At 42.9% G+C, this 24,941-nt stretch overlaps 1 protein-coding gene across 4 annotated transcripts in view; it reads left to right on the forward strand.

The window, feature by feature from the left end:
* Positions 1 to 23,521: 23,521 nt before the first annotated feature.
* The window catches only part of LOC141122475 (receptor-type tyrosine-protein phosphatase T-like), a 230,286-nt gene continuing 228,866 nt past the window's right edge, over positions 23,522 to 24,941 (forward strand). The window contains exon 1 of one of the 4 annotated variants that reach the window (XM_073611980.1): positions 23,522 to 23,773. In XM_073611980.1, the coding sequence (XP_073468081.1) occupies positions 23,686 to 23,773 (88 nt within the window). In that variant the 5' untranslated portion in view covers positions 23,522 to 23,685. The remainder of the gene's footprint in view (positions 23,774 to 24,941) is intronic. The other 3 variants (XM_073611977.1, XM_073611981.1, XM_073611979.1) reach the window with 3 other exon arrangements.

Below are 24,941 nucleotides of genomic sequence, written 5' to 3' on the forward strand. Positions count from 1 at the left end.
AAGAAGGAGCGGTGGAGAAGGTGTCCGTCTGACCGATGCGTTCAGACAATTTTTTGGTCCGCAGCCCCAAGGTATGATCGGTTCCAGCAACCATCGCCAGCGTCTGTTTTACATGGTGCAGGAATACCTAGGGGCAAGATCAGACTTGGACACCTTTCCCACCGAAAATCCTCTGGGTTACTGGGTCTTGAGGATGGATCACTGGCCAGAGCTTGCACAGTATGCAATTGAGCTACTGGCCTGTCCTGCATCCAGCGTTCTTTCGGAACGCACATTCAGTGCTGCTGGAGGCGTGGTAACCGATCACAGGGCGCGTCTGTCCACCGACTCGGTCGATCGACTGACCTTCATAAAAATGAATCAGTCTTGGATCACCACCAGCTACCAAGCACCTGATGCTGATGTAACCGAATAATTTTTTTTGAAATCTCAGATCCCTTCAAAGACTGCCTATGCTGATGCTGAGTGACTATTCCTGAGTAATTATCCTCTTCCTCCTCAATCATCATGCTGATAGCTTGTAAGAACATTTTTGGTTCTGGGCGCCACCACCAGTGCCTAAGGCACAATTTTTCTGCCCCTGTTTGACAGGGGCGTGTAATTACAATTTTTGATGCAATACTTTGCAGCAGGGCTCGTTCCTGCGTTCCAACTAGAGTGTCTGTGAGGGGTTGCAGTGTTGTGGCACCAGCACCAGTGCCTAAGGCCCAATTTTTCTGCCCCTGTTTAACAGGGGCGTGTAATTACAATTTTTGATGCAATACTTTGCAGCAGGGCTCGTTCCTGCATTCCAACTAAAGTGTCTGTGAGGGGTTGCAGTGTTGTGGCACCAGCACCACCACCACCACAGGCCCAATTTTTCTGCCCCTGTTCAACAGGGGCATGTAATTACAATTCTTGATCTAATATTTCACAGCAGGGCCCATTTCTGCACCCACCAAGAGCGAGTGAGGACTTACAGCGTTGTGGCACCAGCACCACCACCATCACCACCAAAGGCCCAGTTTTTCTGCCCCTGTTCAACAGGGGCATGTAATTACAATTCTTGATCTAATATTTCACAGCAGGGCCCTGTGAGGGCTTACGTTGTTGTGGCCACAACAACACCTAAGGCCCAAATTTCTGCTGAGTATATAGGGCAGGCCCCTACTTTCAAACATCTAACTTACAAATGACTCCTACTTGCAAACAGAAGGAGACAACAGGAAGTGAGATGAAATCTACCCCTAGGAAGGGAAATTCTCTCCTGTAAGAGTTAATATGGGAAAACATTTCTCCTTTCCACTGATGCTTTCCAATCCTTGTTCCACAAAAAAACCCAAATTCTCAAAAAACATTTGTCATTGGGACAAAAAGTGAGGTGAAATCTTCTAAAGAGTAGGAAAGACAGCAAAACAAATGTCACAGGGGTGATAACCCTTCCCTATGTTTTCCAAAAAGCTTAAAAAAGATATTTTGGCTGGAGCTAAACACGTTAAAAATGTACCCGTTCAAAATGACAAACAGATTCTACTTAACAACAAACCTACAGTCCCTGTCTTGTTTGCACCGCCTGTATACTGCTGTTCAGAGTATATAGGGCCTGGTGGCCCCACACCTTTCCTTATTTTAATTTGGGTGCGGGGTTCCCCTTAATATCCATACAAGACCCAAAGGGCCTGGTAATGGACTGGGGGGTACCGTTTGTCTCACTGATTTTCATCCATATTGCCAGGACCCGACATTACATTAAACCCGCAAGCAGTTTTAAATGAGATTTTTTCCTTTAAAAATGGCATTTGGTGCAGGGACTGTTCTAAACACGGGAAACACACGTCACTTTACAGGCATACTATAGACACCCCCCAGGTACGATATTTAAAGGAATATTTCACTTTTTTTTTTTTTACTTTAAGCATCATTAAAATCACTGCTCCCGAAAAAACGGCCGTTTTTAAAAGTTTTTTTTGCATTGATACATGTCCCCTGGGGTAGGACCCGGGTCCCCAAACCCTTTTTAGGACAATACCATGCAAATTAGCCTTTAAAATGAGCACTTTTGATTTCGAACGTTCGAGTCCCATAGACGTCAATGGGGTTCTAACGGTCGTGCGAACTTTCGGTCCGTTCGCAGGTTCTGGTGCGAACCGAACGGGGGGGTGTTCGGCTCATCCCTATTCCTCTTTATGCTGAGCTTTTTTTAAACTGCCTCGTCAGTAATTAAACATCGGCCATCTATCTTTCTTCATATTTTACACATATTGTAGAAAGAGGAACTTGCTGGAAGTTTGAAGACATTATCACAATGTTCCTGCAATGACAACTAATAAATATAACTTTTAATTAAAAGTTAAAACTGATCGCCTCCATGCCACGCTGCATTGATACAGTAATTCATGCAAAAGGAGCCCCGACCAAGTTTTGAGTGCGTATTATACTGTACATGAACATTTCTGTATTACAAAGCCTTTTTTTTATTGGTCTTATGTAATATTCAAATTTTCTTTTTTGGGGGGGATTTCACTAGCTGTAAGCCATAATCATCAAAATGAAAAGAAAGAAATGCTTAAAATATATCACTCTCTGTGTAACGCATTTATATAAAATATATGAGTTTCACTTTTTGAATTGAATTACTGAAATAATTGAACTTTTTGATGATGTTCTAATTTTATGAGATGCACCCGTATACTGTCCCTGCATAACAACATTTGTTGCAGTCATGCCCAAGTAGAAATCTTCCTTATAAGAAGATAGAAATACTTGGGGTAATCCATACAGTGGAAGGACAAATCATGGAAGTGACTTGGTAACCAATAGAAAAGAAGAGCAGCGCCGTTCTAAATGTAGCATCAAGGTGTTATTTATTTGGAAATAACAAAATGGCAACTTACAATGTAATGGAGATAAAAGCGCTCATCTAGTCATATATCAAGCTGGCCCAGTCCCACTAATCCCGTTGTGGTGGATACCGAAAGGAGCTCCTGGCAGTGCTGGTGGCTCCAATGGTCCCCTGACATCCTGTTCCAGGAAAAAAATTGGTGTCTCTCCAGATTCATTTTTATTCCCTAGATTGTGAGCGGGATTGTGGGTGGGGGTAAGCAACACTGGTGGGTGTGGCCAAGGTGTGTTTTATAGTGGGGGGGCTTAAAGGATAGGCCCAGAGGCTTCAGAATGTTGGACAGGTGGGAGCCATGAGCAATGTGTGTACACCATTCCAATAACACTGATGCACTATGTATTTAGCCTTATAGTGACATAGATAGTGCACCTGACTCCCATCTATCCACCATTCCAATGTTGCCTCCTCCGGAATTGTGGATAGGTGGGAGCCATGTGCACACACCATTCCAGTGACACTGACAGAACACCTGGCTGACACCTACCTACTCCTCACCAGGTACATCACCAGTTTTCCTGGGTCTCTTTCTGGCAAGCCCAGACCTTCCACATTTGCCCATTGTGATCCTTCTTGGGGCTACAACTGATCTTAATCACCTGCTGAGCTCTTACCTTGGTTCTGTCTGTGCCTCCAACCCAGAGACCTCTGGCCACTCCTGCCCGACTTCTGCATAGCAGGGCACAGAACTACTCCCCTCCCTCCTTCTCTCAATGTAAACAGTCAGAAGAAAATGCCCCCTTACATTGGTAGTCAGTGGAGAAATGCCCCCTTACATTGGTGGTCAGTGGAGAAATGTCCCCTTATGCTGGTGGTTAGTGATGGGCTGAACACCCCCTGGTTTGGTTCGCATCAGAACTCCCAAACATGGAAAAAGTTTAAACCCTATTATAGTCTATGGGACCTGAAGTTGAAAAATCAAAAAATATTTTAACAGGAGCAGTGATTTTAATGATGCTTAAAGTACAACAATAAAAATAAAAATCCCTTTAAATATAGTGCCTGGGGGGTCCCCTTAGCCTGCCTGTAAAGTGGCGCATCTGTACAATGTATAGAACCTGCTGCAGAAAAACTGGCATAGATAAAGAAAAAAACATTAAAACTGATTTTCTTGGCTACAAACCATTGCCGGCAATACAAAAATGCTTAAAAAAAATGGTGTGGGGCTCCCCCCATCCACACCAGGCCCTTTGGGTCTGGTATGAACTTTAAGGGGAACCCCACGCAACAATGTAAAAAAAAAACCTTTTGCTTGGCTCGAACTGTTCGCCCAACTCTATTCAATAGGGACTTTGGGAATAATTTGAATGAGAACAATTTATAACATCAAAACTCTCCCTGAAGTTTATGGAACTTGATGAATAAAATGGGGAAGCCCTTCTTCATTATTAGGAAATCCCACAATTCATATTTGCCGGCTCAACAAGATTACAGTAAAAGGGAAATAAAAGCAGAAGTTATGCAAATCTTCACTTTTATTCCAGATGCAGTTGCTGAATTCTTCCCAGTTTTATATTTTTGAAAAAGTATTTATAACTACTCACCACGCGCAGGAAATCCTTTACATCGGGTAAATAGGTGTCCTAATATATTACTTTACTATACATAGAGAAAAAACAAGTTATCCCTGATACAGGGATACAGGATTTATATAGCACCAACTGTTTGCACAGCACTCTACAATATAAAGGGAGACAGTACAGATACAATACAATTCAATTAAGGAAAATTAGGATGGCCCCGCTCATGGGAGCTTACAATCTAAAATGGGGGGGGGGAGCAAGTGATACAAAAGATAATAGCTGTGGGTAGATGAGGCTATGGAGAAAGTAAACATTCAGTTATTAGGTGGAGGTAGAATAGGCTTCCTTGAAGAGATGAGTGTTCAGGAATCACCTAAAGGTGAACAGAGTAGGAGATAGTCGAGGCTGGACAGATTGAGGTAGAGAGTTCCAGAGGTTGGGAAAGGCTCTGGACAGACTGGGCAAGGGAGTTTCAGAGGATGGGAGAGACTTTAGACAGATTGGGGTTGGGAATTTCAGAGGAAGGAAAAAGCCTCTGGAGTGTTCAGGGATCACCGAAAGGTGGACAGAGTAGGAGATAGCCAATTAGACTGGGGTAGGGCATTCCAGAGAATGTCAAAGGCTCTGGACAGATTGGGGTAAGGAGTTAAAAAAAGATAGGAGAGACTCTGGACAGATTGGGGTAGGGAATTTAAGGACGCTGGTTTCTTCAGAGCAAGTGGCTGGTGAAACGCGTCAGTGGTGACGTCAGCACGTCATCGGGAGCCGTGCGCAATTCGATCTGGCTTGTCCTAACACAGACTCAACAGCTGATGTCAGTTTTCCCCTGCAGCCACGCACCATACTGAGGCAATGGTCTTATAGCGGCTCCACGGCGAGGGAAGGCTCCTTATCAATCTACGTTTCATCTGAGCCATAAAGCAGCATCTGTCCACATAGAGACTCAAGCACAAAGGATTACTACAATCTGACGATGGATATAGTGCGGTTGGTGAGATCCTCCTATTCCACTTAGCACTCCCAAAACGTATGTCAGTTTTCTTTGTATTTCTCTATTGCTGTCTCCACGGACATTTATTTTGCTGCCTATGTAGATGTATCTACAATTTCCCTTGCTGGAATCTGGACATTGCCTGTTTTGCAATCTGCTTATCAGCTGTGGTTTATACAACTTTCTTGTGAACTGACTCTTCATGAGACTGACCCATCTGTGTTAAACATCAGCACAATTTACCTTATGGCCAGATCGTTCACCCACTTACATCACCACTATACTACTAATATACCATCGGTATAAGAACTGTCCTTGTCTTATTGGATACTCTACTCTAGGATTATCCCCCACAACTAATTTCTATTCCAACTGGGCTGGATTTTTTCAATATTACCGTACCCCAATATATAGGGAAGTTGTCTGGATGATGTGTATGAGTGGATGTGTAGCCGCGGCTCCCATATGTTTTGAATACCCCCTGTGACAACGTTGTCCAACTTTTAAATTGGTTTGTGGTAACCGTCTGTCCATATTGCGCTTTTTTCACTTTTTGTATTTCAATTTGGTTCATTATCTTTTGGTAATTGATAAAGCTGGTTATGTATTTACATTAGTGTTCTTTGTTGACCCTCTTTAGAGAAATCCTTTTTCTCTTTGTTTTTCCTCTTGACAGATTGATGTAGGGAGTTCTAGAGATGTGAAGGGCTCTGGACAAACTGGAGCAGGAAGTTCCTAAAGATGGAAGAGGCTCTGGACAGATTGAGGTAGGGAGTTCCAAAAAAATGGGAAAGGCTGTTGACAGATTGGGGTAGGGAGTTCTGGAGATGGGAAGGCCTCTAGACAAACTAGAGTAGGAAGTTTGTAAAGTTGGGAGAGGTTCTGGACAGACTAGGGGTAGGGAGTGCCAAAGAATGGGAAAGGCTCTAGACAAATTCAGGAAGGGAATTCCAGAGGATTGGAGAGGCTCTAGACAGATTGGGGTAGTGAGTTCTAGAGAATGGGAAGGGCTATGGACAACCTGGAGTAGGGAGTTCCAGAACTTGAGTAGGGAGCTCCAGAAAATGGGAATGACTCTGGTCAGATTTCGGTAGTGAGTTTGTGCCGGGGGGGGGTCCCCTTAGCCTGCCTGTAAAGTGGCACATCTGTACAATGTATAGAACCTGCTGCAGAAAAACTGACATAGATAAAGAAAAAAACATTAAAACTGATTTTCCTGGCTACAAACCATTGTCGGCAATACAAAAATGCTTAAAAAAAATGGTGTGGGGCTCCCCCCATCCATACCAGGCCCTTTGGGTCTGGTATGAACTTTAAGGGGAACCCCACGCAACAATGTAAAAAAAAAAAAAAAAAAGGCATGGGGTCCCCCCAAAATCCATACCAGACCCTTATCCGAGCATCCAGCCTGGCAGACAAGAAATGGGAGGGGGCAAGCGAGTGCCCCTCCTCCTGAACCATACCAAGCCTCATGCCCTCAACATGGGGGGGTGCTTTGGGGCAGGTAGGGCTCTGCCCCTCCCACCCCAAAGCTCCTTGTCGACAACCCTGGTTTGTGGTTGTGGGGGTCTACGGGCAGGAGGCTTATCGGAATCTGGAAGCCCCCTTTAAGTCCCCCCGATTAGAAGAAAAAAATGCTCCACTCGTGATGAAGACTAACTGCCGAATGCCTGCTCCGCCGTTTGACAGTTCTTAAATTGGTAAGGGGCAGGGCCACCTGGTGACGTCACCTGGTGGCACCACCCCTTATGACGTCACCAACCGAACATCCCGCTGAACGCCCCGCAAATTCGGGTGTTCATCAAATGAGACAGGCGATGTTCGGGCCAAAACTTTTGCTTGGCTCGAACTGTTCGCCCAACTCTATTCAAGAGGGACTTTGGGAATAATTTGAATGAGAACAATTTATAACATCAAAACTCTCCCTGAAGTTTATGGAACTTGATGAATAAAATGGGGAAGCCCTTCTTCATTATTAGGAAATTTCACAATTCATATTTGCCGGCTCAACAAGATTACAGTAAAAGGGAAATAAAAGCAGAAGTTATGCAAATCTTCACTTTTTTCCAGATGCAGTTTTATATTTTGCAATACCAGGAATTTGAAAAAATATTTATAACTACTCACCACACGCAGGAAATCCTTTACATCAGGTAAATAGGTGTCCTAATATATTACTTTACTATACATAGAGAAAAAACAAGTTATCCCTGATACAGGGATACAGGATTTATATAACACCAACTGTTTGCACAGCACTCTACAATATAAAGGGAGACAGTACAGTTACAATACAATTCAATTAACCAGTTGCCGACCGCCTAACGCAGATATACTGCGGCAGAATGGCACGGGCAGGCAAAATCACGTACCTGGTACGTGATTGCCTTCCCGCGGGCGTGGGGTCCGATCGGTCCCCCCCCCCAGTGCCAGAGGCGGTCGGCTCGAGTTCGCGGGCGATGAGAGGTGAGGGGGAGGCCATCCATTGTTGGCCACCCCCTCCCGATCGCGAATGAAAATGCTTCCTCTCCCTCTGTAATGTAAACAGAGGGAGAGGAAGTGATGTCATCCCTCCTCGAGCCGGTCTTTTCGATCCGGCGCAGAGGAGAGAAGACATCAAGTAAGTCTGCACAACACTATACTAACAGTAGAACACACTAGGTACACTTGTCACCCCCCATCACCCCCCGATCACCCCCCTGTACCCCCTGTCACACTGACACCAATAGCAGTTTTTTTTTTTTTGCATTGGTGTCAGTTTGTGACAGTTATAAGTGTTAGGGCAGTTAGGTTAGCCCCCTTTAGGTCTGGGGTACCCCCCTTTAGGTCCAGGGTACCCCCCTAACCCCCCTAATAAAGGTAAACCCCGTGATCACCCCCCATCCCCAGTGTCGCTAAGCGATCGTTTTTCTGATCGCTGTATTAGTGACACAGGTGACGCTAGTTAGGGAGGTAAGTATATAGGTTCGCTGTCAGTGTTTTATAGCGACAGGGACCCCCATCTACTATCTACTAAAGGTTTTAACCCCTTGATTGCCCCCTAGTTAACCCTTTCACCAGCGATCACCGTATAAGTGTTACGGGTGACGCTGGTTAGTTTGTTTTTTATAGTTTTTTATAGTTTATTATAGTTTTTTATAGTTTTAGGGCACCCGCCGTTTATTACCTTATAAAGGTTTAACCCCCTAATTGCTCGGCGGTGATATAAGTTACGTTTTAGGATCAGATAAGGTCTGCGTCGCCCCAGGCAGCGTCAGGTTTGCGCCAGTACCGCTAAAACCCACGCACGCAGCATACACCTCCCTTAGTGCTATAGTATCTGAATGGATCGATATCTGATCCGATCAGATCTATACTCCCCAGCAGTTTAGGGTTCCCAAAAACGCAGTGCTAGCAGGATCAGCCCAGATACCTGCTAGCACCTGCGTTTTGCTCCTCGGCCCAGCCCAGCCCACCCAAGTGCAGTATCGATCAATCACTGTCACTTACAAAACACTAAGCCCACATAACTGCAGCGTTCGCAGAGTCAGGCCTGATCCCTGCGATCGCTAACAGTTTTTTGGTAGCGTTTTGAATCAGTCGCTGACAGTCAGGAGCTTTTTTGCCTGTGAGTCTCACTAGTGTACCCCTAAATTTAGAGGCCAAAATGGCAAATCGAAGGTACACTAGTGAAGAGGCCTACACGTTTCTGAGCATGACAGGTAGTGAAGAGGAAGTCACTCATCTGTCAGATTCAGGCTCAGAATACGATCCTGTAGAGGACAGCGGCTCCATGACAGATAGCTCTGACGACGGAGTTGTGGTCCCTGCTAAGGTCAGGCGTACCAGACCCCGAACTCCTTCTGTCCTTGAAGTGCAAGAACCGCAGGGCTCTCGTATGGAGCAGAGAAGTACTAGTGCCGCTATTCCTTCTGGTGAACTGGCAAGCACCAGCGGCCTAGTACACCCCGGTCGTAGTCAAACCAGCACTGCAGTAACACGTGGTGACGTGGCGAGTCCCATAAGTGCAGTTCAAGCTGGCGAGGTGGCAAGCACTAGTAGTGTCCCGCTGCCACCAAGAAGACAAAGACAGGCCCGTCGTGCCCATAGTGCTCTTCCTGCTGCATTCGCCAATCCGAATTGGGTACCCACCACTTCTGCAGCACCCGTACTTCCCCCATTCACTGGCCAACCCGGAATTCAGGTGGAAACAGTTGATTTTACGCCACTGGATTTTTATTCGCTGTTTTTCACCGAAGATCTCTTTAGATCTATTGTGGACCAAAGCAATTTGTACGCTGGTCAACACATCGCCACTATTCCCCAGTCCTCCCTTGCCAGAGATTGGAAACCAATTACAGTCTCCGAATTTTAGATCTTTCTGGGCCTTTCCCTCAACATGGGCATAAATAAAAAGAGTAAGTTGCGGTCATATTGGTCCACTGACCCAATTCACCATATGCCCGTGTTCTCTGCCTCCATGACCAGGGCACGATACGAGCAGATTTTGCGGTTCATGCATTTCAACGACAATGAACTCTGTCGCCCTCGGGGAGACCCTGCATACGATCGGCTCTACAAAATTCGGCCCCTCGTAAACCACTTCAACCAACGTTTTGCAGACTTGTTTACCCCCCATCAAGTTGTCTGCGTTTGATGGAAAAATCTGGACAGCCGCACTCCGGATTGGAAAAGTGAAAAATAAAATCCTCTTTATTGAAAAAGTAATAACATGATTAAAATCCGTACATGGCTTTGTTGGGATAATGCAGCATAACCGCTAACGCATTTCACGCTCCCATCGAGCGCTTACTCATAGCTGGTTTGTACAAAAGTGATCACGACTTATATACACATAATTTGTCTACCACATGACTACATATTGATTATCTGATTCTAAACAGCTGGTCGTTGGTCTGTGTGGGATTTTTTTTTTGGCATAGATGTAATTGGATGTGCATCCTATAGTGGAATCACTAATGAAGACATAAATATATAAATGAAATGTGTTCATGTTGACAAATGTCAACATATATGAATGATAAAAAATTCTTTTCAAGGTTTTCGAAAAAACATATTTGTTGTTTTCCAAAATCACAAGAATGAGATGAGTACTGGAATATGACGTTCAAACGTATAAATTATCATACGGATAGGCGCAAGTATGGGCAAACTGTGTGAACTGGTGGCTGCGGTATAATGTAAATGGTGTATAGAGTGAAAATTGGGTCTATATGCATGTAGTAAAAAAATGTGCATCCAACACCACTAGCGGTGTCAAAAAAAAAAAAAAAAAAGCTGAATATTATTATTATTATTATAATATTATAATAAAAAATAATAATAAAAAATAATAATAAAAAGCAATTCTTTATATATGTGTATGTGTACGACGATTTCAGCTTTCAAAAAACGTGATAACGTGTATGAATTGGAAGTTGGACAGAAAACTAGCGTCCTGTCACAATGATGCGTCCAATACGCTAGTTTTCTGTCCAACTTCCAATTCATACACGTTATCACGTTTTTTGAAAGCTGAAATCGTCGTACACATACACATATATAAAGAATTGCTTTTTATTATTATTTTTTATTATTATTATTTATATTTTTACTTTTATGTAAAAATTTTTTTATATATTTTTTATATATATGCACCATACACACATATTCAGCTTTTTTTTTTTTTTTTTGACACCGCTAGTGGTGTTGGATGCACATTTTTTTACTACATGCATATAGACCCAATTTTCACTCTATACACCATTTACATTATACCGCAGCCACCAGTTCACACAGTTTGCCCATACTTGCGCCTATCCGTATGATAATTTATACGTTTGAACGTCATATTCCAGTACTCATCTCATTCTTGTGATTTTGGAAAACAGCAAATATGTTTTTTCGAAAACCTTGAAAAGAATTTTTTATCATTCATATATGTTGACATTTGTCAACATGAACACATTTCATTTATATATTTATGTCTTCATTAGTGATTCCACTATAGGATGCACATCCAATTACATCTATGCCAAAAAAATCCCACACAGACTAACGACCAGCTGTTTAGAATCAGATAACCAATATGTAGTCATGTGGTAGACAAATTATGTGTATATAAGTCGTGATCACTTTTGTACAAACCAGCTATGAGTAAGCGCTCGATGGGAGCGTGAAACGCGTTAGCGGTTATGCTGCATTATCCCAACAAAGCCAAGTACGGATTTTAATCATGTTATTACTTTTTCAATAAAGAGGATTTTATTTTTAACTTTTCCAATCCAGAGTGCGGCTGTCCAGATTTTTCCATCACACACATACCATTGGAATAGCAATTGCCGGCACCTGGGGCTCTCACAATCATCCACACAGCGGAGGACGGGAAGCTTGAACCCGGTCACCTAGAGCGGTGGTAACTATCTTGTTCAAGTTGTCTGCGTTGATGAGTCCCTGATTAAATTTTCTGGCCGCTTGTCATTCAAACAGTACCTTCCCAGCAAGCGTGCCAGATACGGGGTCAAGATGTATAAGCTCTGTGACAGGGCCACAGGCTATACATGTAGTTTTATGGTTTACGAGGGAAGAGATAGTCACGTAGAGCCGACAAACTGCCCTGACTACATAGGAAGCACTGGTAAGATTGTGTGGGACTTGGTGTCACCCTTATTCGGAAAGGGGTACCACTTGTACGTGGACAATTATTACATGAGCGTACCACTTTTTAGACACCTTTTTGATCATCAGATTGGAGCGTGTGGCACCGTGCGACCTAATCGCCGGGGCTTTCCCCAGCGGCTTGTAGATTCCCATCTTAGGCTGGGGGAGAGAGCCTGCTTGAAGTGTAATAATTTGCTCGCTATGAAGTGGAGGGACAATAAGAATGTTTTCGTTCTTACCTCCCTTCATGCAGACACGACGACCCAAATTACTACCGCGACTGGTGTTGTGGAGAAACCCCTCTGTGTCCACGAATTTTAACCTTAATATGGGAGGGGTGGACCAACGACCAGTTGTTGGCGCCGTACCTAATTGCCCGTAAAGCCAGACGCTGGTACAAAAAAGTGTCTGTTTATTTATTTCAATTGGCTTTGCTGAACGCTCATGTGCTATACAGAGCTTCAGGACGGACTCGATCCTTCCTTAAATTCCAGGAAGAGATCGTCAGAGCCCTTCTGTATCCAGACGGTGCTCCACCTCACCTTCCCCAACCAAATGCAGTAAGCCGGCTGCATTTTTCAGGACTCGGGAGGACATATTTTCAATATGTCCTCCCGAGTACCCCTACCCAACGAGCCCCCCAAAAAAGATGTCGTGTCTGCAGCAAGCGCGGATTTAGGTGTGACACCCGGTATTATTGTCCCTTCTGTCCTGACAATCCTGGTCTTTGCATGGGTGAATGCTTTGAACGCTACCATACACTAGTGGAGTATTAGCGTAGGGTACAGCATTGCACAGACTAGGACACACTTTCACAGGGTCTCCCAAGATACCATCGCATTTTGAGAGACCCAAACCTGGTACCAGTTAAAAAAATTAAAGTTACAAAAAAAAGTGTAAAAGAAAAAAAGAAGAAAAAAACACAAAAAATATATAAAATAAAAAAAACAAAAATAGTTGTCGTTTTATTGTTCTCTCTCTATTCTCTCTCTATTGTTCTGCATTCTATACTGCAATGTTTTATTGTTATGTTTTTATCATGTTTGCTTTATAGGTATGCAATTTTTTTATACTTTGTTTTTTTTATTGTTAACCACTTTTTTGTTTTCAGGTACGCCATTCAGCTGCAGAGCGGATTTATTTATCTTGACAGCAACAGCGTTTGCTCCCACGATACATAAAGCCGTGACTCCAGCGCTGTCGGAGGTGATTTCACCACCACAGTTACATACTTCAGCATATATACCGAAGTGTGGGGGCAGCAGTGGGTGGAGGAGCGATTTGCTCCTGCCTTTTGCGGGAGGATGCCCCCATGCTTCGGCATATATATATTTTAGGCACAGGTTGCGTTAAATGTTTTATTTTTTACTATTTTTTTTTGTATTTGCTTTGCAGGTATGGTAAGTATTACTGTTATACTGTAATGTTACTTTGTTTTTTGTTAACCATCATTTGCTTAGCAGGTACGCCATTCAGTTGCAGCGCGGATTTATTTATCTTGACAGCAACAGAGTTTGCTCCCACGATACATAAAGCCGTGATTCCAGTGCTGTCGGAGGTGATTTCACCACCACAGTTACATACTTCAGCATATATGCCGAAGCGTGGGGGCAGCAGAGGGCGGAGGAGCAATTTGCTCCTAACTTTTGCGGGAAGATGCCCCCATGCTTCGGCATATATATACGGTGCATGTATGCCCATCATTAGAAGTGGGTGGATGAAGGGAGGTATTCTAATGGTGGGCATACCCACCAATCAATATCTTTTTTTCATTCAGCCCACAGGCTGCATGAAAAAAAAGTTTACAATATATGTCCAACAAGGACCAGCAACGTACTGGTATGTTGCTGGACTTTGAGTGGTTATACCAGAATGATGCCTGCAGGTTTAGGTATCATCTTGGTATCATTCTTTTTAGCCAGCGGTCGGCATTCATGTAAAAGCAATCCTAGTGGCTAATTAGCCTCTAGACTGCTTTTACAAGCAGTGGGAGGGAATGCCCCCCACCGTCTTCCATGTTTTTCTCTGGCTCTCCTGTCCCAACAGGGAACCTGAGAATGCAGCCGGTGATTCGGCCAGCTGACCATAGAGCTGCTCAGATACCAGAATGGCTCCAAACATCTCTATGGCCTAAGAAACCTACGAGCATTTCATGACTTAGATTTCGCCGGATGTAAACAGCGCCATTGGAAAATTGGGAAAGCATTTTATCACACCGATCTTGGTGTAGTCAGATGCTTTGAGGGCAGAGGAGATATCTAGGGTCTAATAGACCCCAATTTTTTCAAAAAAAAGTACCAGTCACTACCTATTGCTGTCATAGGTGATATTTACATTCCCTGAGATAACTATAAAAATGATTAAAAAATTTTAAAATGAAAGGAACAGTTTAAAAATAAGATAAAAAATCAAAAAAATAATAAAGAAAAAAAAAAAAAAAAAAAGCACCCCTGTCCCCCCCTGATCTCGCACAAAGGCAAACGCAAGCGTCGGTCTGGCGTCAAATGTAAACAGCAATTGCACCATGCATGTGAGGTATCATCGCGAAGGTCAGATCGAGGGCAGTAATTTTAGCAGTAGACCTCCTCTGTAAATCTAAAGTGGTAACCTGTAAAGGCTTTTAAAGGCTTTTAAAAATGTATTTAGTTTGTCGCCACTGCATGTTTGTGCGCAATTTTAAAGCATGTCATGTTTGGTATCCATGTACTCGGCCTAAGATCATCTTTTTTATTTCATCAAACATTTGGGCAATATAGTGTGTTTTAGTGCATTAAAATTTAAAAAAGTGTGTTTTTTCCCCAAAAAATGTGTTTGAAAAATCGCTGCGCAAATACTGTGTGAAAAAAAAAAAAGAAACACCCACCATTTTAATCTGTAGTGCATTTTCTTTAAAAAAAATATATAATGTTTGGGGGTTCAAAGTAATTTTCTTGCAAAAAAAAAATAATTTTTTCATGTAAACAAAAAGTGTCAGAAAGGGCTTTGTCTTCAAGATGTTAGAAGAGTGGGTGATGTGTGACATAAGCTTCTAAATGTTGTGCATAAAATGCCAGGACAGTTCAAACCCCCCCAAATGACCCCATTTTGGAAAGTAGACACCCCAAGCTATTTGCTGAGAGGCATGTCGAGTCCATGGAATGTTTTATTGGATTTCGGGGCCCCGTATGAAGCTAGGCTCCCAAAAAGTGCCACACATGTGGTATCCCCGTACTCAGGAGAAGCAGCAGACTGTATTTTGGGGTGTAATTCCACATATTCCCATGGCATGTTTGAGCAATATATCATTTAGTGACAACTTTGTGCAAAAAAAAAAAAATTGTCACTTTCCCGCAACTTGTGTCAAATATAAAATATTCCATGGACTCAACATGACTCTCAGCAAATAGCTTGGGGTGTCTACTTTCCAAAATGGGGTCATTTGGGGGGTTTTGAACTGTCCTGGCATTTTATGCACAACATTTAGTTTAGGGAAGTGAGCATGGAAGGTGGTGATGAGGGCACTAGAGAGCAGGAGATCTTGGGAGAAGTAGAGGGGACAGTTTAAGTCATTTTTTTGGGGACAAGGTTGATGATGTGCCTCAGGGAAGAATTGTGGAAGACTCTGTACGTTGTTGTTAGTATTTTAAATGCTATGGCTTGCGTGGGCTATTGCCAATCTTACTACCCTTTATGGGGACCATTGCAGGAGGTTGTGCCTCATTACTCTCAGCACTCCTAGAGATCTTTTATCTTGATAATGTATGTTGGGATCATCTGATGACATCTGGACAATTCAGCATCTCCAACGGGACCCAATCACCACAATTTATCAGAACTCAACTGCAGAGATAACTGCCCCGGATCCCAAATAAAACAGACATCCCCAAATGATACTCTCAGTCTATGTTATTCACTCTCAGTAAGCTGGGGGCACATGTGCGGGCTATATGTGCCTGTGATGGGAGTCACTTTGGGTGGGGGGGGAACCGTGTAACCCAGAATCCCTTGGAGAGATTGGGAAACCCTTGCTCGAGCTCCCCATGCACCTCCTATGTCTAAGTCACCCTGTGTCTCTATTAGGGGCACAGGGTGACCAAGAACCCCAGTCTGATCTGTACTAATTGGACTCACTGTACAAACCACACTGGAATGTTGTGTATAATATAAATATATAAATATATATATAAATATATATATATATATATATTGCCTCATACTGTTGGGGAAAATGTGTTGGGTCGTTTGGGGTGTGACTGTATTCCATTGTTCTATTGTGTCTGTCTGCCTTGGGTATTATGGGATGTGTATGTAGATTAGCTGTGAGAGGGGAGGGGGGAATTCCTTCGACAGCTCTCCCTGCTGATTGGACAGTCTACCCCACCCTGAATGCAAAGCGGGGGTAGTCTGAGTGTTACCTCTGTGTACTGGTTTTCAATAAACGGTTTCATGTTTAGCAACCAAAACGAGTACTGTCTAGTTATTGGTTGTCAACGGGTTGAGATATCTGATATCTATATTCAGACTGGGAGGAAGCGGTATATGACAAAAGCACCCAAGCGGAGTGTGGGACTTTTCGTTATGTGACCATTGACATACACACACCGTGTGGCTCAGCCCCACCCCCGCTCCCTCCTCACAGGATTTGATTGACAGCAGCAGGAACCAATGGCTCCCACTGCTGCCTCTATGTTCAGTGAGGAGAGAGAGAAAGAGAGCAGAGTAGAATTGCTTTTGGGCACAGTGTTGGATTGTGATCGGACTCAGGTAAGTATTTGGGGGGGGAAGACTGGGGGGAACTGATGACAGAACAGATTGTACAGCACAGTGTGCAGAGTGGAGCTGTGTGTAGTATAGAATGTACAGCACAGTGTGCAGAGTGGAGCTCTATGTAGTATAGAATGTACAGCACAGTGTACAGAGTGGAGATGTGTGTAGTATAGATTGTACAGCACAGTGTGCAGAGTGGAGCTCTATGTAGTATAGAATGTACAGCACAGTGTACAGAGTGGAGCTGTGTGTAGTATAGAATGTACAGCACAGTGTACAGAGTGGAGATGTGTGTAGTATAGATTGTACAGCACAGTGTGCAGAGTGGAGCTGTGTGTAGTATGGATTGTACAGCACAGTGTGCAGAGTGGAGATGTGTGTAGTATAGATTGTATAGCACAGTGTGCAGAGTGGAGCTGTGTGTAGTATAGATTGTACAGCACAGTGTACAGAGTGGAGCTGTGTGTAGTATAGATTGTACAGCACAGTGTGCAGAGTGGAGCTGTGTGTAGTATAGATTGTACAGCACAGTGTACAGAGTGGAGCTGTGTGTAGTATGGATTGTACAGCACAGTGTACAGAGTGGAGCTGTGTGTAGTATAGATTGTATAGCACAGTGTGCAGAGTGGAGCTGTGTGTAGTATAGATTGTACAGCACAGTGTACAGAGTGGAGCTGTGTGTAGTATAGATTGTACAGCACAGTGTGCAGAGTGGAGCTGTGTGTAGTATAGATTGTACAGCACAGTGTGCAGAGTGGAGCTGTGTGTAGTATAGATTGTACAGCACAGTGTACAGAGTGGAGCTGTGTGTAGTATAGATTGTACAGCACAGTGTGCAGAGTGGAGCTGTGTGTAGTATAGATTGTATAGCACAGTGTGCAGAGTGGAGCTGTGTGTAGTATAGATTGTACAGCACAGTGTACAGAGTGGAGATGTGTGTAGTATGGATTGTACAGCACAGTGTGCAGAGTGGAGCCATGTGTAGTATAGATTGTACAGCACAGTGTGCAAGTTGAGGCAGTTTGTTAGGCTGACATCTGCAGTGGCTGGATGGGGCTGGATGGTGCATATATTGGAGTCTCCTGGTTTGGATAGAACTTACAATGTAGCAGTGAACTGCTGGGAGCAGATTATCATTATAAATAAAATCAATTGTGCTCGCGCTAAAAACGTGAATTGAAAAAAATATGAATATATATAAACTGAGTATAAAATATAAACTAATTGTGCAGAAATATTAAACCATAATTAGTATACTAATAAAAACATACATGTAAATATATATATATATAATGTGCAATCCTTATATATAAAATTCACAAAGTGCATCCACATAAAAGTGCAATCCTTATATAAAATGCTGAAAGTGCATCATGCATGAATATAGACCTAATTAATAAGTGCAAATCCTGTGACAATCAAGTGTCCAAACAAAATACGATCAGCAGATTCAAACTGAAACAAAGAAGTGCAAGAAAACAGTGTCCATGAATTAAGTGTTCATCAAGCTTCTCCTGAAAAGTGTCCAAATCACAACAAGCTGGATGTGCTCTCCCGTGATCCCCCACTTGTGCTTGCGCTCACCTCTATTCGTGTGACACGGTAGTTAAACAGTGACAAAACACGCATTGGGGCCACTCCTGGGCTCACTCAGGATGCAATGATGTATGTCCAATCCTCACAGGTAAAACATCATTCATAAAAGAGAAAAAGAAAGCTCCATGGTGTAATATAGTAAGGGATTTATTTAAAGTAAAAGAAGTTCCTCCAGGAGGGTACTCACAGTATGCAGGTGCTACAGTGCACCAAACTATACAGGTGTATTTCGTTTAGCAGCGGCTCGTATGGCGTGCGGTGTGGTGTATATTCCTCTCCTTCCCTGCTGACAGCTCGGTCCTACCCCTCCCCCGGAGCTGTCAGCAGGGAAGGAGAGGAATATACACCACACCGCACGCCATACGAGCCGCTGCTAAACGAAATACACCTGTATAGTTTGGTGCACTGTAGCACCTGCATACTGTGAGTACCCTCCTGGAGGAACTTCTTTTACTTTAAATAAATCCCTTACTATATTACACCATGGAGCTTTCTTTTTCTCTTTTATGAATGATGTTTTACCTGTGAGGATTGGACATACATCATTGCATCCTGAGTGAGCCCAGGAGTGGCCCCAATGCGTGTTTTGACACTGTTTAACTACCGTGTCACACGAATAGAGGTGAGCGCAAGCACAAGTGGGGGATCACGGGAGAGCACATCCAGCTTGTTGTGATTTGGACACTTTTCAGGAGAAGCTTGATGAACACTTCATTCATGGACACTGTTTTCTTGCACTTCTTTGTTTCAGTTTGAATCTGCTGATCGTATGTTGTTTGGACACTTGATTGTCACAGGATTTGCACTTATTAATTAGGTCTATATTCATGCATGATGCACTTTCAGCATTTTATATAAGGATTGCACTTTTATGTGGATGCACTTTGTGAATTTTATATATAAGGATTGCACATTATATATATATATATATATATATATATATTTACATGTATGTTTTTATTAGTATACTAATTATGGTTTAATATTTCTGCACAATTAGTTTATATTTTATACTCAGTTTATATATATTCATATTTTTTTCAATTCACATTTTTAGCGCGAGCACAATTGATTTTATTTATATTCAAATACACGGAATGAAACGTGGTGAAGTGTTTGCTGCTTTAAATATAGTTGTTTTACTCCTTAGAGGCATTGGTCCACTTGTGGCTCGCAAGAACCCCACCTGTTTGTTAGCAGATTATCATTATTTCTCCGGTTTCCAGTCTCATTTCCTTCCCTATTTTCTCCGGCGTCACTTTCGTCTTTTTTTCCTCTGACTATAAGACCTCATGCCCACGGACGTTTTTCCAGCCGCTTTTAGGAGTGTTTTTCACAGTTGTAAAACTCCTCTCCATGTTAGCCTATAACCTCATGCCCACCAAGGCGTTTAGGAGCTGTACGTGGCATAGGCATTTTTAAGCTCAAAAAAAAAACCCCCAGGACCAGCGTGTTCTGAGGCTCCAGCGCTAAAGCTGTAAAAACGCCAGACGCCGGTAAAAGGTGTTAAACGTGATTTAACGAGGCTTAACACTGTATATACAGCATTAAGCCTTGTCCGGCATTTCTCTGTCTCTATTCAAAATCAATGGTTCCCTATGGGAGCCCATTGATTTGAATAGAAGTCGCACCAGAAGTCAGATCATGATCATCAGACTTGCGGTGCTGGGAATCTTGAAGGGGAACCCCCGGCAAAATTTTGGGAACCATTGATTTTGAATAGAGACAGAGAAATGCGGCTGAAAGCTAGAACGGGTAGACGCGCATTGACGCCAATGCAAATTGCGGAAAAAAAATTGCGTTTTTGACGCTGCTTTTTTCCTGGCGTCGGTAACTAGCTTTACAGTTCGTTTTTAAAAACGCCCGTGGGCATGAGGCTTTATGAGGGGGGACAGGATATGTCAGTTTTATCATTGGCACAACAGTCACTATTATTAGGTGTTCTCTGTTACTATGGGCTGTTTTGTGAAAATAATAAAAATACTAAAAAAGGTTAAAAAAAGTCCAAAATTTATAGACATGAATGAACTCAGTATGTCTGCCCTGTACACACCTGTCTGATCAATGTTTATAAACAATCTTACTTTGTATCTCTCTATCTCCCGTCTGATCAATGTTTATAAACAATGTTACTTTGTATCTCTCTATCTCCTCTCTGATTGGTGTTGGCAAACTCTAAGTCAGAAAGCTTTTTTTTTCAGCATAAACTGCTAGATCTGTTCTATGTACACAGCAACCAGAGCCGAGGATTTCCAGAGAGTTGGTGGGAGGACATGGCAGAAAGACAGAACATGCTACACATGTCCTGTGTACTATCATTACTTTTTTGGGGGGGGGGGGTAACACATCCAGTGTCCTAAACTCGTTAACTCACAATGACTTTTTTTTTCACTTCCTGATTGATTGAGATACTGTTGATGTGACCAGAGCCTCACAGATGCATTCTGGGAAGTTCCTGTCACATGTTCCAGGAAGCTGACCCAGAGTTTCAGGGCATAAGGAGAAATGGGTTCATCTGCCCTTAGTAAAAATGGCCGCCCCAACAAGAATGGGGAAGAATGGGGAAGAAAAGAAAAAGGTATGCAAAGAATACAAAGCCTGCTATTATCTATTTGTAAATTGCAATTACTAAATATTTCTAAAGGTGCCTTTGTTGTCATTTTCATTATAGGGATGAAGACCCTCTATAAGTGTTAAATTAAAAGAACTTTTTATATGAAATTTATTTTTCTTTTTTCCATTTTTTCCATTTTTGTTAGTTTTGTTTTTTGTGTTTTGTGGTTTTTCGTGGGTTTTTTTTGTATATTTTAAAAAGCTTTTATTTTATTTGTAAATCATTTTGCTTTTTTTACTACTCGAAATTTAATCAGTAATCTACTGTCACTGCTAACAGGGTTTCTATCTTCCCCCGGTCTTCCTTCTGGGTTCGTGGACTCCGTTTGTGTGAGTGGCTGGAGCTTCGATGATGTCACTCCTATGCATGAGCCCCCCCGGTTCCGGCACGGTGCTCCGAAGGTTCCGGCATGGTGCTCCGGAGGTTCCGACACAGTATGCTGTTCCTTCAGAGCGCATGCGCTGATGTCACCAGCTGCATCTAAAGTAAATACTGTATGCCCTACATGGTGCGCATTTAGGAGATATTTACCGTACCTATAAGTAAGCCTTATTATAGGCTTACCTATAGATAAAAATCATACAAAGGATTTTACTCCAACTTTAATAGAAAACTGTTACTAGTAAAATTCTGCATAAAAGCTTTTTCTTTTTTTTTTTTATTATTCTGCAGATTGTTAATAAAAAACACAAATTTTTGCAAAATATATATTTCCAAAAGAAAGCCATTTTGCTCCAGAGTCCAGTTTGATCAGTTGGGGGTAGAGCATAGCCCTGTTCTTCTCCCATCTCTCCTCTGTAATGTTTTGACCATTTGAAGTTGGTGTGACGGGAGTCACTTTGGACAGAGATCTTGTGGAATCCAGCTTACCTTAGAGAGGTCAGGAAACTCCTTGTCCAGCTCCCCCGACTCCTCCTATGTGTAAGTTACTCTGTGTCTATTAGGGGCACAGGGTGATCGAGAACCCCAGTCGGGTCTGCACTAGTCAGACTCACCGTACAACCACACCGGACTCAGCATTTCCTTTTACCCCTGTTATCCTGGATTCTATATGTGTAGTTTGTGTTGAAAGAAGGAAGGGGCTCTCTCACTTGGGACAGTTGTATACTTTTACTACATTGCTTGAGGTGTGGCTATATCCCATTGTTCTATTGTTTGTGTCTGCCTCAGGAGCAACCTATTATGGGATGTATATGTCTATGTGGATTAGCTGTGAGAGGGGAGGGGGGATTTCTGCAGCTGCCTCTCCCAAAGACGGTCTACTATTGGAAGTTGAATACACCTGTGTCATGCTACTGGTGGAGGTAAAGTTTACCCCACCTGTGTCATTATGCAAAGAAGGGGGGATTGTCCCCTGAGTGTATACCTCTGTACCTGTGTTAAAAAAAAACAATTCTTATTCTAGTTCACTCCAAAACTGGTACTGCCTAATTCTTGGGGTATCTTAGCCAGATCCACTGATCTTGTGTTCCAGAGCTTACTAAGTGATATACTGACGGAAGCACTCAAGCAGAGTGTGGGAGTCCATCACAGGTGGCTCTGTGTCAGAAACCATGAATCAGACCAAGACAGAAGTGCAGCAAAAATCACACTAGTTTAATAATAGTAAAAGGTAAACAGAGGAAACATAGTCAAAACATAGCCAGAGTTCAGTAACCGGAACGAATAGTCAGACAAGCCAGGACGTCAGGGAGCCAGGGATCAGCGTACTTCAGGACAAGCCAGGAAATCAGGAAACCAGAGAATCAGCGTAGTGGAACAGCAAGCAGGATCAGGAACGAGAAGGGACTTCAGCCAAGCAAGTCTTTCACAGGTACACAAGAGAGAGTCTCTGATATGTTGACCAGGTGAAGGCAGAGAGGATCTGGACTGAATTGCTTAAGTAGCCAGCAGGACTGACGAGCAGGATATCATCACCAGGTGAGTCACTGTGGAAAGATTAGCGCTGGCAATTAACCGACAGCTGAGCGGCCTGCTCTGAGAAGGAAGGGCTGAGCCAAGCCCTGACACTCTGGTTGAGATGTGCCGATGTTGCTCCTTTTGGTCAGCCAATGGTGGTGGTAGGCTGAAGTCTGGCTGTGCTGGATTTTATAAAACTGAATAGAAGGTATATTAAGTAGATCACTTTCCATTTGGCACATTATCAATTGCAGACAGCTTATGAAATCTGGAATTTACCAGAACAGCCATTGAATAGGTGGACTATATGGGCCTTCAATGTACAATTCATGAACTGGCCCTTCAGATATGGATATGATGGAAGAGTTGGGCAACATTCCAGACTACAGGACCTCTGCTATCAGGCTGTGCTGAGCAGAGGTTGGTCACAGTTGTGGATGTGGCTCCCTAAATGATATTTATCTGTAGCTGTAATGTGTTTCACATAGGATTATCAGTTCCTTCATTGCTTTAGCATATGGATTTATGAAATGGGGATCCTGAGGTGTACAGGTCAGAGAGAAGTCATGATACCGACCAGGGAGGTCACACTTGGCTTGTTGAGTCTTAAGAATTTCTTGGTTTCAGAATCTTGAGCAGATCTTTACATTTACCACAAAAGAGGAAGAATGCCTCACTCATACGTGTTGTTGATGACAATCTCAGTGATCTGTTTCCTCTGTCAGTGTGTAATGTACAGAACAGGCAGTGATAAGACTGAGCACTGAGCACACTGACTGTAGCTGGGGGTCCGCCTGTCATGTCTGCACTGTGGTCTTATCTATTGATCACCGTCTGTCTCCTCCACGAACTGACAGCAAATGATAGCAACCCTCAAGTGGGGGAAGGTAAGATACAACGATTTATATTTTCATAGGCTAAAACCAGTTCTTTATATATTATTTTTAGTCATTAGCGATTGTGGAATATTATTTGTAAATAACGGCAGGGATTTATCCTGGGCTCACCAAGGAAGGGACCTTCATATCTCCATCACACAGTTTTGTGCAGTGTGCTAAAATAAGTTTAATATTAGAGATTGAAGCTTTTTACGTTTTTAACAACAACCTACATCCATGAAAAAGCTTTAACCTCTTGCCGACCATCAAATACATTTATGCAGCAGCAGGGCGGATGGGCCTCAAAACTCACATGCCCCACATATGCGTGAACAGTACACCACTTTTCTTGGCTGAGAGCATGCTCACTGAGAACTGACCAAGCTGTCATCCGTATCACCATTTACAATCAGGAGCCAGTAGAAGGGGTCGTCCAATCACAGTAGTCATGTGTGCGCTCCTGCTCCATCATAGTTGCTGGTTCTAGCATCCTGGTTTTGGCTGTGGCATTCTCCTTGTCTGTCTGCCCACCTGCAAAGTGATTGATTTGGCCAGTCTCTTGTTGTTTTTCAGTCGTTTAGTCATGTCTGACTTTGTGACCTCATGGACCATAGCGCGCCAGACTTTTTCTGTCCTCCACTGCCTCCCGGAGCTTGTTTTACTTCATGTTCATTGTTTTGATGATGCTGTCTATCTTGTTTTCTGTCGTCCTTTTCTCCTTTTTCCTTTCATGTTTCCCAGCATCAGGGCCTTTTCCAGTGAGTCCTCTCTTCGTATTAGGTGGCCAAAGTATTCAAGTTTCAGCTTCAGGATCTGTCCTTCCAGTGAATATTCAGGGTTGATTTCTTTCAGGATTGACTGGTTTGATCTTCTTGCCATCAAAGAGACTTTCAAGCGTCTTCTCCAGCACCATAGTTCAAAAGCATCAATTCTTTGGCATTCAGCCTTCCTTATGGTCCAACTTTCACAGCCATAGGTTACTACTGGGAATACCATAGCTTTGACTATATGGCACTTTGTCAGTAGGGTGATGTCTCTGCTTTTTTTTTTTTTTTTTTTGCATCAAAGTTTATTGAAGAAAATAAAGATATACATCTGTGGAGACGCAGTTCCACATAAAACTATACAATGTTAGATAAAACATAAGAAACATTACATAACTTCAGTTATGTTGCAA

This window comes from Aquarana catesbeiana, linkage group LG01, assembly GCF_042186555.1.
Source record: "Aquarana catesbeiana isolate 2022-GZ linkage group LG01, ASM4218655v1, whole genome shotgun sequence".
NCBI classification, from domain to species: Eukaryota; Metazoa; Chordata; class Amphibia; order Anura; family Ranidae; genus Aquarana; species Aquarana catesbeiana.